Source organism: Ambystoma mexicanum, chromosome 11 (assembly GCF_040938575.1).
Source record: "Ambystoma mexicanum isolate Mex_15411 chromosome 11, UKY_AmexF1_1, whole genome shotgun sequence".
Classification (NCBI taxonomy): Eukaryota; Metazoa; Chordata; class Amphibia; order Caudata; family Ambystomatidae; genus Ambystoma; species Ambystoma mexicanum.
In genome coordinates this window covers 9852711-9870174 of record NC_090934.1, presented here as the reverse complement: position 1 = coordinate 9870174, position 17464 = coordinate 9852711, and the positions used below count along the sequence as shown (strand labels likewise).

At 48.0% G+C, this 17464-nt stretch overlaps 1 protein-coding gene across 1 annotated transcript in view; it reads left to right on the top strand.

Moving 5' to 3' along the window:
* Nucleotides 1-2306: 2306 nt before the first annotated feature.
* RPL11 (ribosomal protein L11) overlaps nucleotides 2307-17464 on the top strand; it is a 37308-nt gene continuing 22150 nt past the window's right edge. The window contains exons 1-5 of the mRNA XM_069622391.1: nucleotides 2307-2413; nucleotides 5445-5592; nucleotides 5752-5858; nucleotides 11658-11789; nucleotides 11872-11982. Of these exons, the coding sequence (XP_069478492.1) occupies nucleotides 2408-2413; nucleotides 5445-5592; nucleotides 5752-5858; nucleotides 11658-11789; nucleotides 11872-11982 (504 nt within the window). The 5' untranslated portion in view covers nucleotides 2307-2407. The remainder of the gene's footprint in view (nucleotides 2414-5444; nucleotides 5593-5751; nucleotides 5859-11657; nucleotides 11790-11871; nucleotides 11983-17464) is intronic.

Below are 17464 nucleotides of genomic sequence, written 5' to 3'. Positions count from 1 at the left end.
ACTTCATGAATGCTGTACCCCTTTCCAATACCATCTTCATCGTTGTCCATTGGCTTGAACTCTATACTATTGACAGAGTTACTCTTGCAGACATTAGCAAAATGTCCTTTATTCTTGCACTTGAAACATTCTGCATATTTTGCCGGACAGGAAGGATAGTTCACACCATGTCTTGAACTGCCGCAACGAGGACACATATTTCTTGCATTCCCACTTCCTCTCTTGACTGTGGAATAGCCAACTTTTTTTCTTTTGATTAACAACACATACAGAGGCCGATGAAGAATTTGGTTTGTCAATCCTAAATTCTTTGACATACTCTGAAGTTTGCTCGATGCTTCTGGCTAGTTCTACTGCCTCATCCAATTTCATATCTTTTGCAAGAAGTTTCTCCTGGACTCTCACATTATTAGTGCATCTAACCAGCTGGTCTCTGATTAGGGAATCAGTCAAATGTTCAAACTCGCAAGTGTAACTCAGGGATCTGAGGCAAGCAATGTAGGATTCCACAGATTCCGACTTCTCTTGAACCCTCTGGAAAAATTTGTGTCTCTCAAAACTAACATTCTTTTTCGGTTCAAAGTGGTCCCGAAGTTGGTTAAGGGCAAACATATATTCATCCATGTCATCAGCCTCTGGAGCACGGTGCCTAGAAAGTCCATCATAAATTCTGCGTCCTTCTATGCCAAGGTTGTGAAGGAGTAAGGCCCTCTTATGCGCAGAAGGAAACCTCTCTCCGCCCATGGCCACCAGGTAGTTCTCAAACATGTCTCTCCACCTGTCCCAAGCAATGGGAGGCCGTCCCGGTTCACTCAGGAAGGGGAGAGGAGGCGGAATGGAAGTAGCCATGATTTGCGGCTAATCAAAGGACTTAGAAAAAAAACCACACCAAATGTAGATCTGTTCTCAGCAGTCTAGCTTTTGTAGAAACGAAGTTAAATATCTTTCCTTGTATGCAGATTTAGATATATTTGCGGAGCACAATTGGCCAAAAAAAATAAAAGAACAATTTTTCTTTTTTCGAATATTCTAGGCCACAAGCAGCATGTGAACCATATTGTGCCACATTTGTGCCGTCACAATGAGCTTGTGATCTTCCAGTGCCCCTAGGCGTGGGAAGATATGGTTGCTAGGCAGCATCAATGTCACAATGGGAGATCCGGGGCTTGGCAAAGCAAGTTCCACGTTCTTTGTTCTGCTCCCAGGCGTAGGGAAGCTGTTGCTAGGCAGCTGACGTCACAATGGGAGGACCGGGGTTCTCGGAGATCAACACGCCCTCAGCAGCGCGTGTCTCGAGGCGCGCGCGCACACGAAGTGAACATTCGCTCCGGAGCTCGCGCTGTGGCCGGCACAATGCCCCTCTTCCAGCCGGGGCTCGCATAAGCCCTCCCAACAGCAGTCGCGCTGCACAATGTCCGCTCCAACAACCGCTGCGACGAGCCTCGCGCTGGCTTCCGCGCTGGAGGCTCGCGCAGAGGGGGGGCTCGCGCAAATTCCGTGCCCAATCTGGCGGCTCTGGGCCCCTTTCCAAGTCGCGTCGCGGCAGCGCCAGCCCAATACAACCAAGGAATAATGATCACCTCCCTCAGTCTGCCTCTTGCCTGCTGTCTTCCAGGGAGAGAGAACCGGAGTCTCGGCAGCGCCACCACACGAGGGGCCAATCGAGCTCCACGGTGAGTTTGCAGCAATCCTCGTCGCCAATGTTAAGATTGATGTCCAGGCATGAATAAGTTCATAAATCCTTTAATAAGTAGGAGATACACAGACAGCAGGCACCCCCTTGAGAGGCGGGCTCCAACTGACCACACTAGAATGTACAATAGAACCAAAACACTCTGAATAGAATTTCATGACATCACAATATCTCTAATCTGCTAAGTCTTATTGTAATGTATGCATGACTAATTAAAGAAGTATAATAAATACACCAGAACAGCACCCCTGTCACGTTTAAGTGGTCATGGCTTCACAACATCACAAGAGGTATAGGTACATGCCAACATTTTGGAGCACCTGAAGGGAGATTTTGTCACAGAAAGCAGAACTGAATTGTCCTATTGGATTGCAGTGGGCTTAGAATAATTTTTGGAGAGAGAAAGTAAAAAATAGCAACATTTTTGATAAATGAATCGGGAGGGGTGGCATGGGAGACCCCTGCTTCCTCTTGCACTGCACATGCGCAGCACTCAGATCATCTGTGCGTCTTATGGACACTTGCGGGGTCTATTTCTATTTCTACGCGTTTTCTTCCTTGTCCGCTTTCTGTGTCTATCTCCCCGCAGCCTGTGCTCGTCTGTACTCCTCACACTTCCGCACTTTGCGTCCACGTCATGTGATATGCGTGCGCGTCCTCACGTCATATAAAAGGCCCGACCGGAAATCTCGCGATCTCTTGCAGTCTCTCATCATGGCGGTGAGTAAACGGTGCCGGGAGACGAAGCGATGCAATCCGGGTGCATCCTGCGGCGCCTGAGTGTCCAAGGAGCCCTGCTGGTGCGGGCTGTGCGGGGCAGGCCCCCGCCTCCTCGGGATCGCTCTCCTGTCAGGGCACGTGGCAGTGCTCTATGGTGCAGCCCCAGTAACTGCTTTGCACATGATCCGCTGTAGGGGGAAGGCTGGGCGCCGTGCAGCGCTCCGGGAACTCCTGCTGAAGGCTCTGCCTGGGCCCCCGCCCCCACCGGAGAGGAGCGCAGGGCTCCCATGATGCCCTCTCGCTGCTGTCACAGGCTGGAGGGTGGGAGCCCCCAGCCACCCCCTCACACGGCTGTGAAGTGCTGTGCAGGGTGGCAGCGATCCCAGTGTAAGGACCTGCCAGGTGCTCTGCAGACCCCCCCCCCCCTCCTAAAAGGCGTGCCCCCTCCACCCGATCCCGACCTCTGTGCTGTGTGGGGTTACACACAGTAGTGGCCCCCCAACACTCTGCTCTACAGCTGTACTATCAAAACACTGCAGGCACATGCATCTTCCATCACCGTGTGTTTGTGCCCCCCCCACCCCTTTCCCACCATTCACCTTATGCACACACCCATTACTAATCCCCAGCATTGACACCTGTGTGGCTGCAGCGGTGCACACCTGGGCAGAGCTCACCTGAGCTGGGAGAGTTGGTCTCCCAGGGCTGGGAGCAGCTGCTCGCTCTGGGTGCCTGCTGGGGTTGTGTGATGGCTTGGGAATGGCCCTTATGTCCCAAGCAGGCAACTGAACCACACTGCAGCAATGGTCTCTCTGTGTGTGATGGCCTAGCAGGGCATGAATCCAGTGTGTTGGGACCCCACGTAAACGAGGCCCCTTCACCCACTGCCAGTAACTGGCACAAATACAAAGAACAATGGCTGCTAGTCCTCACCACTGCAGCTGTCCTGCTTTCTGTGTCGAGTGGGGTGATGAGATGGGCATGGGTGCACATCACCAGGGATTTTTTTTGTCACCCAGTTTCTCACCACCTCAATTCTATACATAGACAGCCCACCATGTCTTGCCCCTTGCTCGCCAAGTTATTAGTCACTAGATAATGGCTGTGAGTGCACATTCTGCACCCTGCCCTGTTCATTGGTGGTATCTGCCTGTTCACCCCATTACATATTCGATCCCACTACTGTTTACTGTGCTCCTCCAAGATGGTTCCAAGGGGTGAGCTTGTAGATGCTCTCATTAGTTCCGAAGGGAAATTGGTTGCATACTGGCCCAACGCCCTTGTGTAAAACAATGCACTTTTGGGGTTCTTGGTGTACCCTAGTTTTTGTTTCTACAAGTTGTGGTTTGGGGTGGTGGGTCTGAAGGCTGCTAAGTAGTAGTCTTGGGTTTATGGGCGTGGTTTGGTTGATGGTGTCTTCATGCAGTGCTGCATGTAACCATCGAGGATCTAGAGGGGTTGTAGTTCAGGAAAGGTGGGGCTTTTTTGGTGTCTAATTTGGGCTCTACTACTGTTGCGTTAATCCCATTGATCTGGTTATACAGTACACAAGATGTTAAAACAATTCGACCGCATCCGTTTGTTGAGGTTTATTTCCAATGTGGCTGTTCCTTGATGCCTTTAATGGGATGTTCTAATTAGTTTTTGGAGATTGGTGTCCTTAACTGGTAAATCTCGGGAATGAGGACACTTAGTCCAGAGGTTCTTGGATATTTGTATAGGGCACAAGTTGCACTGCAATGATTTTTGATGCATTGTATTTGCTAACAGTGGCCTACAACCTGTGGCTCCAGATGTTTTGGATTACAACTTCCGTGATCCATCGCATTTAATATGCTGGGTAGGACTGATGGGAGATGTAGTTCAAAACACCCGGAGAGCCGAAGGTAGCAGGCCCCTAGTAGAAATGTGTTGGGTAGTGGGGATTTCCTTTCAGAAAGAGGGTTCCAGGCTGAAGGATATCTTGGAGCATTGACTTCACTTTGGTGGCTTGAGATGTTAGTGTAATCTTTCTGTTGAGAATATTTTTGATGTGTATTTATTAGCAGATAGTCTCCAAGGAAATGATTTGATGTTATTCCCCAGAAAGGGGCTTTCTCAAAACTAATTCTTGTCCCAATATTAGCAGGCAGTATAAATCTTGCTGGATTTTTCACAATGTACCAGTATAGTAAGTAAATGTATTGTGCGTTTGACTGCATGTTAAGAGTAGATGGTTGGTAGCTGGATCCGCGGTGCCCTCTTGATTAAAATAAGTAAAGCCCAGGTCACTGGACCTCTCCCCTCTACATTTCTGAGTTTTGGTTGTCCAGGCAGGCTTGTGTAGTTCGTTTTTTTTTTTTATACTTTTTTTGGGGGGGTGGGAGGGGGTTCAAATCTAAAAAACAATTTTTGGAGTTGTTGGAGCAGGTTTTTAAGGGATTGGGACACCCTCCTCAGTGGGGCCTTTATTCCTCACCAACTGCAGCAATGGCTTGTCGGACTGATCATCCTGGCTCTTGTAGGAATACCTCAGTGTAACCTAGATTCTGCTCATCTTGTGCACACTCCCATCCTTTCGTTATACTGTGAGAATCCTTGACGATGCTTCTCTCCGATAGTGTATTGCTCTGACTCCTTCAGTGCTCCCGAGCTCTGTTTGCACCAATATCAATATATAATCTTGGGGGTGCATGGTCCCATTTATTCTTGTACTGTGGGGTCTGTTTGGAAGTGCAGCATCTGCAGTGTTGGCCACATCCTTAGTGTATGTTTGGGGATTTTTGAGCGAAAGGGGAAAATATGGGGCATGAGAATTGGTACGAATCAAATGCCACTCTTGGCGCAGTCATTGCTTCTACGTATAGTAAAGGAATGGGACAGGTGTATCCACTAGTGTAAGCCCATTGCATATGAAAGGTCCCTGATGAATACGTGCAGTGCTTTTGGGTGGTCGGAGTGGCGGGGGGGGGGTGTTCTGCAGTGACCTTGATGTAACAATCTTGTGTGTTCCTTACTGGTTTCCTAATTTCATTGGTACTTTCTGACACAGGAAAAAGGTGAAAAGGAGAACCCCATGAGGGAGCTGCGCATTCGCAAACTCTGCCTCAACATCTGTGTGGGTGAAAGCGGTGACAGACTGACCCGTGCAGCTAAGGTGCTCGAGCAGCTTACCGGCCAGACGCCAGTCTTCTCTAAGGGTATGTGCGAGGAACACTGGCGAGTAGCCATGACTAATGAGACCTGTATGGACAGGAGACAGTGTCTTAAGCAGGGGTTCTGTATGGAGCTCCTGGGTTTGGGGGGGAGGGGGCAGGAGGGGTCTCCGGAATATGCTGACTCGGTTTTTGTTCTTCTAGCCCGCTATACTGTACGATCCTTTGGCATCCGGAGGAATGAGAAGATTGCAGTGCATTGCACAGTGCGAGGGGCCAAGGCTGAGGAAATCCTGGAGAAAGGTTTGAAGGTGAGGCCGCTTACTGTGTATGTTGGTTTGGGGGAGGAGGGGCCCAGACAGTGGGGTTGACTTACTCGTGCCCGGTTTGGCATGCCTGTGTTCTTGAAGTTCTGAAAGTCTTTATGATGTTGCACCTTTAGTGTCGCTACTCCTGTGTCATGAGCTATGGCTGAAGTTCGGTCACGTTTCTGGGTTGTGTAGCCATATTTTTCATTTTGCTGCTTTAGTGTGGGACCCATGGTGACCTGTGGTGTGCTCTGTATGGTGTTGAGCGGTCTTTGTTGACCTTGAGGGTACATGTACTCATTGGTGAGGGCTGAAGAGTGATATATGTACCTATAATTTTTGTTGGCTTGATGGATCTAGTGTTATGCAGCTGTTGTGCCTCTTAGTAGAGAACTTGGCTGTTCAACTATTCAGGAAAACTCGTGATGGTCTGCACCAGAGACCGCTTCAAGTCTGCGTATGATGGCTCTGGAACTCCCTATCAAACTCTAGACCAAGCACTCGTTGTAAATGGCTGTGCCATCTCAAGCACTGGTGTGGTTTCGTGAGCTGCCCCTGAGCATGCCCATCTTCGAGCCTGATTTCCTCCAACTTCCTTTTTGGCCAGTCCAGGGAGCCGGCAGGTGGTAGCCGGCCCCCCAACACAAAAACCACAAACTAAGGCCCCCTGTCTGGCCTGGACCGCCAGACTGCACAACGCCTCCCTGCATTCACTGCTGCTAAGTGTGGCGCCCTGACTAATTTCTCATAAGGTGAGCGTTGCCTCCTGTCGCTTTCTATGGCCCTGTTTTCATTCTGTTAGTGTAGCAATCTTCCTCCTTGCGTCTGCTTGCGGCTTCCTCCTGCCTGGCTACACTGACTAGTCTTCCCTTCTACAGTACTGCTGCAATCTAAACCTTTCAACGTACGGCCTCCTTATTCTTGTACATCAGTTTACTGTGTTCTCTGGCTCTGGGCATTTATGCTTTTTGGATTTGGGCATTTTGCTATGTTCAAATTTTGACAGTTGGCATTTTACTGTTTTATGACTTCTGAATCTGGATTTCAGTGTCTGGGTGTCAGTGGTTATTTTGAAACTCAAATGTAGGCGTTTTCTAAAATATAGTTCATCATAGAACTGCATGCATTTTAGTGGCTGTTTAACTCAAATCTAGGTGCCTATCTAGGTGCCTCTTTGCCTGTTGTCTGCACCCTAGGGCTGTTTCGTTCCCTGCTTCTCTTGGTATTCTTATCTGGGTATGTAAAAGGTGTTGCTCTCTTATGTTTGAACCTTCAAATCTTGTGCTTCTAACTCTGCTGCCCTCACTGGAATATTGTTTATAGTACCGTTTTTTCTGTTTGGCTCCTAGGCTGCCTGGTGAATTATGTCGTGCACTTTGCAGTTCTGTAACTTTTACCTCCCCTGTGCATCTTTTATCCTCCACCCCTGTGGTGCTTTCCCTCTCCCCTATCCTAAATGCTTCTCAATGACCTATCCTCCCTCTCGCAGCCTGGAAGGAAAACGTTTAAGAAGGCTATCCTAAAGTTCCTCCAGCCAGACCATCACTGACAATTCTGTCGTTCCTTCTCCTGACCATTGAACTCCCTCCCCATATGCTTTGTCCTCTCCCCTTTCTCTTCCTCGGCCCTTAATGGTGGCACCAGATGGGAGGTGGTCTTTGATGATGCCCCTGGAGGATGCAAAGTGTGCAATGTCTACTTGAATGGCACTGTCATGGCCCAGGTCTCTCAGCCAAACCTCCTTCTTGATGGGTGTTTACTGTCTCTTTTCAACTTCTTCCCTTCTCCTACCTCACTGTCTTCCATCACGTCCTTGTTAAGCCCCCAACCCCCCTCCGTACAGTGGTGTTAAACCCCTTGGAAAACCTTTAAAGGAGGCAACCAGCTTTACTTGGTTACCCTCAATTCCCGCTCTGTTAAACTCCTGACACCCGTCTCCTCCTTGAAGACCATGATGTTTTTGCTCACTGACATAGTTCAAGGCCAGCTCTGTCACTGCTTTTGACACTCTTCTCTCCAATGGCAACAAGATCCTCTCCGATCCCAGGCCCACCTGCTCTGGGTGCAGAGCGGCCCAGATTTTCCCACTCAATCGTACTCCTCCTTTGACTGCCTCGTCTGTAGGCTCTCTACTTCCCTCGCTACTGTAGACCCCTAGATCTACCCCCTTTCCCCTCGGAATGGGCACACCTCTCCTCCCACAAACTTCTCTACCTTTGACTTTTACACCCATCTTGACTCCGGATATGCCCAATGTACTCCTCCCGACCTCTGAATTCCCTCAAGTCTTCCCTCCAGTCCAACCTACTCTGCCAGACACACCTTGGATGCGCTCCTCTCGGCAGACATCCTCTCTCAACCCTTCAACTGATCTCTCCTGGTCTGACCATTCTCTTCTCCTCCCACCTTGAGCCCCTTGAAGATTCCTCTGCCAGTCTCTCTGCACTGGCTAACCTCATCTCTCCATCTCCAACACTCTGGACATCCTTGCCCCTGTCATGAGGATCTGCATGTAGCGTGCCTCCAAAGGCAAATCTGCAGCTCCGAAACACAAGTGCAAAGCTGCTGAGCAGAGGTGGCAGACCTCAAGTGCACCCTCTGACAAACTGGCTTGCCACCTGCTCCAAAGGCAATATCGACTCTACACTTTCATCCACTCCCTGCCTCCCATGGCCGCCTCTACTCCCCCGCCCCCCATACTCTCCTGCTTCTCTCCCATTGCACCAGATGAGGTCTCTATGGAAGTCTTCCAACAGGTACTCCCCTGCTCTTGCAGAACTATCAAGGACACCTCCTCTTGCCCCTGCCTTGGCTGACCTCTGTAACAATTCTTTTGCCACTGGCTCTTTACACAAACCCTCAAGCACTTGTGTGCACCCTCTCCTAAATACAAACAACCTTCCGACACTTCCTGTCTAGCATTTCCCAATCTCTATCACCCCTTTCTTGGCCAAATACATGGATAAATTGGTCATCCCCCAACTGACCCACCACAGCGGATCGGCTGACTGTCTCCACGGCCAACAGTCTGGCTTCAGAGCATCCAGAGGCACGGAAACTGTTCTCCTGAAGACCTGTTCTTGATCTGGATTCAAACTCTCCCTCTGTCCTGATCTTCTTGATCTTTCCTCTGCCATTGACATGGTCAACTATGGCATCCTCCATAAATCGTCTGATACCCTAGGCATCATGGACAGGGCACTGGCCTGGCTGACAACCTTCCTTTCAAACCGACCCACCGAAGTGCAACTGGGTCCTTTCCAACTCAGGCTGTATCCTATCACTGTGGCTCTTCAATATCTACCTTTCCCCTCTGGCCCACTTGATATCCACCTTCTCTCTCCTCACTTCCTGTGTTATGCTGATGACTCATAGCTCTCCTTTTTAAGCTTCCCTCCTTCTTCCTCTCGTACCTGACTGCTATTCAGGCGTGGTGCTCTAACTATATCTGCCTTAATGCCAGTAAGACAGTTCCTTCTCATTCGGACGCCTGCTCTTTCCCCTCCCATACTGGCTACCCTCCTTGGGGGGGGGGGGGGTCCCCTCCCCACACCCTCATGTGAGGCAACACATTCGTCCTATTCGACTCCTCTCTGCATCTCTCCACACATCAGACCTTACCAAGAAGTAAAACATGCTGCAGTTCCTCAGGCATTCTCCCTTTCCTCACCTTTGCCCAGAAGCTGAATGTCTCAGCGCTCTGGTTCTCTCTAGGATCGACTACTTCAACAGCCTCTTACTCTTTGCTTCCTTTGCCCTCTTCAACTAATCCTGAATAGGGCTGCGAGACATATCCTTGTCGTCAAGCCCAAGTACTGCATCTTTCCATCCCTAAAATCTCTCCACTGGCTCCCAGTGACTAAAAGGGTAAAATTCAAGACCCTCTGTCATCCACAAGGCTGTCTGGGGATTTGGACCTAGCTACATCCAGCTTTCTCTGCCTAAATACTTCCCTGCTAGAGATCTTCGGTCCTGTAGTTCCAACTCGCTGCAGATCAGGCGTTTCTTCAAGCAGAGTGTGGGGTGGGGGGAGAATAGATCTTTCTTTGTCGGGTGCCTCCCTCTGGAATGGCCTCCCTGCCCCTCTGACTCAAGCAGAAGCTCCTTAAATTCCCGAAAACTTACCAAGACTACTTTCTCCATCTTCCCTGGCTAATGCCCCCCTGCTGCTGACTGGTCCCTTATTTGTATTACAGGGGCCAGGCCCTCCTTGACACTCTACCTCAGCGTCCCTAACCAGCACTTGCCCATGGGCAGCCTTCCCGGACTAGCCTGAATCTGGTCCACACGCCCTTCACACTGGTTTACCTTTCCTCTGGTTTTCCCCTGGCACTTGCCCTCGTGGCTCCCCTTAGTACTTGCTCAGCCCCTTGGGATCCTGCCTCTGGCACCCCCTCATCCCAGCCCTTCCGCCTTGACCTTCACCCTTCCCTTGCGCTTTTGTCTCTGCACCTTCGGTCAGAATGTCACATGGCATAGTATGAGCCTTTATTTTTTTTCTTCACCTACTACCCCGCTCCCCCTACACTTGTGTATAGGCACCATACAAATGTCCAATAAAAAATAAAGCCATGCTTTATATTGAGGTCTGGTTCAAGTTTCATGCTACTAGCCATGCATTGATTCTCGCCCCTCAGTTGTCCCCATATGCACTGCACACATTTACTTGCAAAGACCATTGTCGCCTGCCAGTGGCAACTGCACATTTAAGTCCTGCTATTTCCACTTTTTCTCTACGCTCCTTGCATGTTCCCCCTTTGTGCAGGTGTCCATTGGCAAGATGTCTCCCTTGGGGCAAGAACCCTTGTGAGGTCATCACCAGGACACTACCGTGTCCTCAAAATATATGAAGGGCTGTATAGACTTGGAAGCCAGGGCTTGGTGTGCAATGGGGTGGAAGTTCAGATCTGCCCATATTGATTCACTCACCATTCCCCTCCCATTGATCTTGAAAACGAGTCCTTGGCAAGCTGACGCCTGCTGAAGAGTGGTTGACATGGGGGTGTTTGGGATGAACTGCATGCCCTGTATTCTGCTGACAGAACTGGCCTCTGGAGTTTACAGGACTTGCCGGCACAGTGGACCCTGATCGTGCACGTTCCTGGGTACTCTGAGCAGCTCTCTGGGGTTTGGGCTTTAATGCAAGGATCATTTGCTCTGCTTTTTCTGCAGAGAGCCTGTTATCTACAGTAAAGCAACCTCCAAGACACTTGCAATGGTAGGAGGGGGTATTGGCAGCCCCATCTCCAGTGAAGGCGGGAGGTGGTTAAGGGGAGTGCAAAAGGGGGCCAGAGTGACCTCTAAACTAGTGCCCACAACTTGTGTAGGGTTCATTATCAGAAATGTAACTAATTGGATAAACCTTTCCATAATCTGGCTCAAAGCAGAAGGGTTTCAATAGTTGTGGGAAGCTGGTTGAAAAGGGGCACGTGGCTGCAGTAAGCTACATAGGCCCCTGTGAAGTGGAAAGGGCAAAAGAGGCCACATTTGATTAACCTAGTTGACAAAAGAAGCATTAACTGACATGTTGACTTGTGACCAATATGTTCCTACAGCTTTGCAGTTTCATTCCTTGCCATCTGTGCTGGTAGGCTCTACATTGTGGACTTCCAGCTGCCGTTCACATTCCCCTCTCATGCACTTAATGTTGGGCATGTACTCCATATCCTTCTGCTCCCCACCCCCATCTGGTGGTGGTGCGTGACTTCCTTAATAAAGCAAATAAAATAAACTTGTGTCTTGCATGACCCAAGCTCTGGTTTCAGCAACAACCACTGCATGAAAGATCTGCTTTTGTTACAGGTGAGGGAATACGAGTTGAGAAAAAACAATTTCTCTGCCACTGGTAACTTCGGCTTTGGAATCCAGGAGCACATCGATCTGGGGATTAAGTACGACCCCAGCATTGGCATCTACGGGCTGGATTTTTATGTGGTGGGTATCTCTCGGCTCTGGTTCAATCTTGGGTGTTGCGATGTGATATTGAGGTACACATTTAATAGTGTTTCTCTTGTAGGTCCTTGGCCGACCTGGCTTTAGCATCGCCGACAAAAAACGCAGGACGGGAGTCATTGGTGCCAAGCATAGGATTGGTAAAGAGGAGGCCATGCGCTGGTTCCAGCAAAAGGTGAGTGGCTGGTGAGGTAACCTGCAGCAGGGGATAGCTGGCACAGCTCAGAACCAACCCACCCCCTTGCTTTTAGAGTTTATGATGGTAGCTGTGGGTTATTTGTCTGCTGTGTGGTGGATGCCAGGAGCCTCTCCTCCAGCTTTTTCATTGTGGAATGTACCTCTTGCAGTTTCTTGCAGGTAGTCTGTGCAGCCTAGTAATCGTTCCTTGGACGCTCTTTGGTCTAGTTAATCGGGGCACAGCCATATGCTCCCATAGCAGCCCTCTGGTACAAGTCATTGCTTTCATCAGAGCCACAGCAATGACGCCTACTTTACTAGCAGTTTAGTACTAGACTTGAGCATGGGTGGGTCAAGTAGAAAACCTGTATAGTGGTATGTTCCACGATGTCCTGGAAAGTCGAATCTCTTAGCTTTTGGCTTTCTGCTTTGATCAGTGATATTACTCAACACTAAAGATACCCCTGAGACAACAATAACACTTCTGTGGAACCAAGCAGTTACAAAATAAATTGTCTGCTGCCTTGTCTCATAAATGTAATTGGGGAAATTGTAATTCTCTTGCCAGTGTTTTGGTCCAATCCATGTTCCTCTAGCTGCATTATTCCACTGGACCACAGCCATGACACCTGCAGAAAATTGGAAAAACGTTGGTCATCTCTGCACTATTTTTCAGTAAATTGCACTACTCCCAGACAAGTTACTTTGTGCACAACTCTACAAATGCATGGCAAAACAAACTTGGGCATAACCAAAAAGATACTTGGGGAAACCACCAGGCCAAACCTAGGTCACATATACAACAAATCGGACTCTGAGCCCAAACAACATTGTATTTTGCACCTAAACCATGTCCCCCCCCATACAAAAATAATGCATTGCGAAAGCACTGTCCTTAACACTGAAGTGGTCTTGCGTGGCTATGGCACCAACACTTCACTGCAAGAAAGGGCATTGAAGTCTCTAGTTTCCTTCCCCCTAGACAAATGGTACTCTTGATGTCAAACTAGTGAGGTTTTGGCAGATAATGGGATATGGTTTGTATAGTGCCTACTGCCATTGGTATGAAGTGCTCTGGGGTGAACCCCCTTGGAGGACCAAAGTCCAAGATGTGACCTTTGAAGGAGGATATGAGTGTGCTTTTTTTTGCCAGCAAAAAGATGAGTAGGGGTGGCTACGTCCCTTTTACAATCCTGTTTGCACCTACTGGCTCCAATTTAGTGCAGGATCGTTTTGCAAAGCTTAATCACATTGAAAGATTAATCACAAACGTAAGCTGCTCCCGTAGCAACTGATGGGCTTATTAATAGTGGGCTGTGGGCAGATTTTCTTTTTATTAGTTAAACAAGTATTGAGAGCAAAGGCTATTCCTCTATCCCTTTGTTTTGGAAGTCTGCTATAATTCTGATTATCAAACATTTCGTCCTATTCCCTTATCGGCCAACAGCACTGTTAGGAATTTGGGCAAACTGTTGCATCTGTACCATTACATTTGATTATCTCAGAAGGGAAGCAGGCTGGTTTGACACTCGTCAAGGGAGTTGGCATTGACCTGAATCTCTATGTATTAAAGCTATAGGCTATTGGTACACAGCTGTTCTTCGCCTTGGAACAAGCTTTTGACAGCGTGAATATCTATGGCGGAAGCTAGCTTCTTGGAACTGCCCTAGAGAACGCTATACTCCAAAACTTTGATGCAGGTCAGATTGAACTCTTTGGGCTTTCTGTCGAAGGCCGTAAGCAAGGATGGCCTTTAGCACCAGCTTTTAGTTTATGCTTATCGGACATGAGTTACTCTGGGTTATAAAGCCAGTGCTTTCCTGCCGAAGATTAATGAGAAATTGGCACCCTGGATGCTCTGAGGACGATCGGTCCTCCTAGACCAGACGCCCATAGGACTCCAGCGCAGATTGGCACCAAAGCAAGACTATATGACAGCTAATGACCTAAAGGGAAAGCAGAACATGAGTGCTTTATCTGTAGAATTGCATTCATGCACGCTTGAATGAGCAGCCTTGGGTTTTGGAATTAAAATTGATGGTAAGGTTGCGTCCCCCCTGCTCCCGGGACGGATTTTCATAGGGGACTATCATAGGAGATGGTAAATTCGCCATGCCGAGGCAGGTTTAAATTTCTTAGCCAAATCTGGGAAATTCTGGAAGGGGCCTTCTGGAAGAGGGTGCGTCGCCTTCCCAAGGGAGTCCCAATCACGTCAATAAACAAATTGAGCCTCCAGTCTGACACTTCCTTGTCCCTTGCGTGGAAAGCTACCATGGCCGCTTTTCTTCCACTGTAACATTTTTAGAACACCACCGTATAACCAGACATGAGTGACTTTCGCCTAATGGTCCTTGGAAATTTAAATTAACTGCTTTGTAAATCTCAATGGCGGTGTTGATAACAAACTATTGAATCGGCACCCAAAACAAGAGACTTTCTCTGGATCTTGGAACATAAACCCGAGCTATGAATGTTGTGGCCAAGTTTCCTATCCCTTAGCACTAGGACTGAACGTCTATCCAACTAAAGTATTGTTCAACCAGCAACAAGGTGACTGCAAAGACCAGGTGTAGGTTTATCAACAGGCATTGAAGCTCATAACTACGTGTTCCACTTTGACCTCGTTGAGAACACGATTCATTTTGTGTTTTAAAGGAATAGATGAAATGTGTTTAAATGTTTGATGAACCAAACATTAATGCAAAATAAAAATAGCATCTGTGGAGATCTGGGTAGTTAATGGGTGCAGTGAGGACAGTCGGTAGAGTAAGCGAGTCGGACACTGGTTATACAGCGGGACTGCATTTTTTTCATGGCACTCTGCTGTATTCTAATGGCAGTGGTGATCTGTGTTGCGAGTACAGTAATGCTTATTGCAGATTAGGGTGGGTGGCTGTGCCCCAAGGAGTATGCTATATTGCATTGTGATGTAGTGTTGTCCACACCAGTGAAGCAAGGCTGATAACTAGATATCGCGAGGTTATACAGAACCTACAGATTTCTGAGCAGACTAGGTACTGTCTCCTCAGGTGGCTCATCTGGTGCCCCCACCGTACTGTCTGGGCATGATCGTTCACCCCAGATGTGGTCTAAGTCAATCAGGATGCAGGAGGGAAGAGCCTAGTCTTGCGTGCCTTCTGGAATGCAATTTGATCCCGAGTGGCAGATGCTAAATGGGATGAGGTTCCAGATGGTGGGAGCCTCGACTGAGCATGAGTAACCCCTATTCTGGTTTATTTTTGTTTTTTTGGCGACTGGATGACTAGGAAACTGTTCCTAATCTCAGGTTTCCGGTGGGGCCTGTAGGGTGTGATTTTTGTGTTGTAGATAGTCTGGTTCTGTTGTGCAGTGCTTGGTCGGTGATGCACAATTAAGGTGGATTGTTGCCCGATCGGCTGCCAGTGAAGGACAGTGTTGGTGTAATGTCCTTTCTTGGCAAGAAGGAGCCTTGCTGCAGTGTTTTGAGCGTGGGGGAGTCTCTGAAGTTGTGCTGCGAGGCCCCCAAATATAGGGTGTTGGCATAGTCTAAGCAAGCATAACATAACTGTCACATAGCAATTTGCTATGCAATTTTTGTATGTTTGCTAATTTGGCACTTGTGTAGCTATTTACGTGGCCCTGTACAAATGGCCATGCGTTCTGCTCTTGCCTTCAGGGCTCTCCGCTCCCAAGTTCAAGGGGGCTAATGGGGAGAGCGCAGTAGCCTCGTGGCAAAGGCACTGTGTGGGATTGCTAGGCAAGAAGGTTTAGTTTTATTTTTCAAATTGCAAACCAGAAATGAGGATGACACTTTTATTAAGCTAACTATATCCTGTTTGGCAAAGACTGACATATGTGTTTTCTTAAAACAGTCATAAAATTCCATTCCTAAAAATGTCAGTTGCAAGTATTACTACTGTAAAACCACTGCATTGTCTCAATGCTTCAGAGGAAAGTTTAGGTTTGCATCTAAATCTGTCAACTAGATTTAATTTTGTTGGGAAAATGCATTATATTGATGAGTGAACACTTTTGAAAATGTACATGATCACACATCAAATGAGTTTGATGACAAATCTAATTTTGTGACTTGCTGGTTACACACATTGTGGACCTGGTGCCCATGAGCTGATCTGACATACTAGCTTCCCTGAAAGTGAGATGGCTGCAATATTATGCCTAGTTTGCCCAGTCCTCTGCCTGCTGCCCCATCTAATCTGCTTAGTCTCTTTCCTCTTACATAAGATCACAAGGTAAGTAGTGATTAATAGTTCAATCTAGTCTGTACATCTACTGCACTAGGTCTCCAGTGCTTGCTTTGCTGTGATTAGGATTGCATTATATTTTCAGAGGCTTTTTATCATGTGACCTGTCATGCAGTTGACCCTTTTAAATGTTGTAGGCTCGCAAACCCTCTTCACCCACTCAAACAGTAAATGGTACTTTAGGCGCTAGCTTCCTTTACCTTGCACCCCTACACTGGAATGCCCTACCTACAACTCTTCTAGTTGAGGTATCACGCATGGCCTTCAAGGCCATGAAAACGATGCTCTTAGCTTGATGAACACCACACCCCCTCATGTGACTGCCCATTGCTAACTTGCAAAATTAGATTATGCTTAATGTGTATTAATGTACATGTAAATGCATAACCCACATGTACCTTTTCCTGTAATTAAGTTCCCCCCAAGTAACAGCACCACGATGCCCAGGGGAAGTACCATTTGCACGGGATGTTTCACTGTTCATGGCTGGCATCAGTGTGCTAAACAGTGGGTTTGTGGTGACATGCGCCATTTTACCGAAAGCACATTTAACTTGTCTGCTGCCATGGTTCGAGTGCATTTCTTTTGGGTCGAGTAGGTGGACCAGCAGGTCTGGTGGCATTCTAAACAATTTTTTAGGGCACGAACTCTCATCTTCAGCAGTACACAACCACTATTGTTGCTCAGTGTGTACAAATAACTTCAATATTAGAACGTTAATTGGCAAAGTCTGCTATCAGATTTTAAAATGTAATTCTTGCCAAGCACGAGCAGACAACGACCATGATCATAGCGACTGATGGGAGTTCCATCTCGTCCATTGAGCTCTGATGTCTGCCATGAGTGGTTGCATTGGCAATTCTGACCTTGTGGGTGGCAGATGTTCTCTTTCCAAAAGCTTTCTTAATCTGGTGAGAATTCACTTGCAGGTGGAGGTGCCACGCCGCTCTTCCTAGTTGTTACAAGGGAATCCATTGTGTGCTGCCCCTTTACATAGAAGGGATCAGTAGGTGCTGATCTGTACTTTTTTCTATTCTAGGTTTGATGGTTCTGTCTCTACTGGGTTGGTAAAGGATGGTGTAATTCACATAATCTCCATTGTTGATAATGGGATAGCCTTCCTCGATGAGTCGGTCTCTTCCTGTGCTTCCTCTATTTGTGTATTCACTCTTGCCGCTGCTCTTTTTGATGGGTCGGCATTGCATTCAGGGTTGGGTCCTCTTTAGAGGAGGAGGA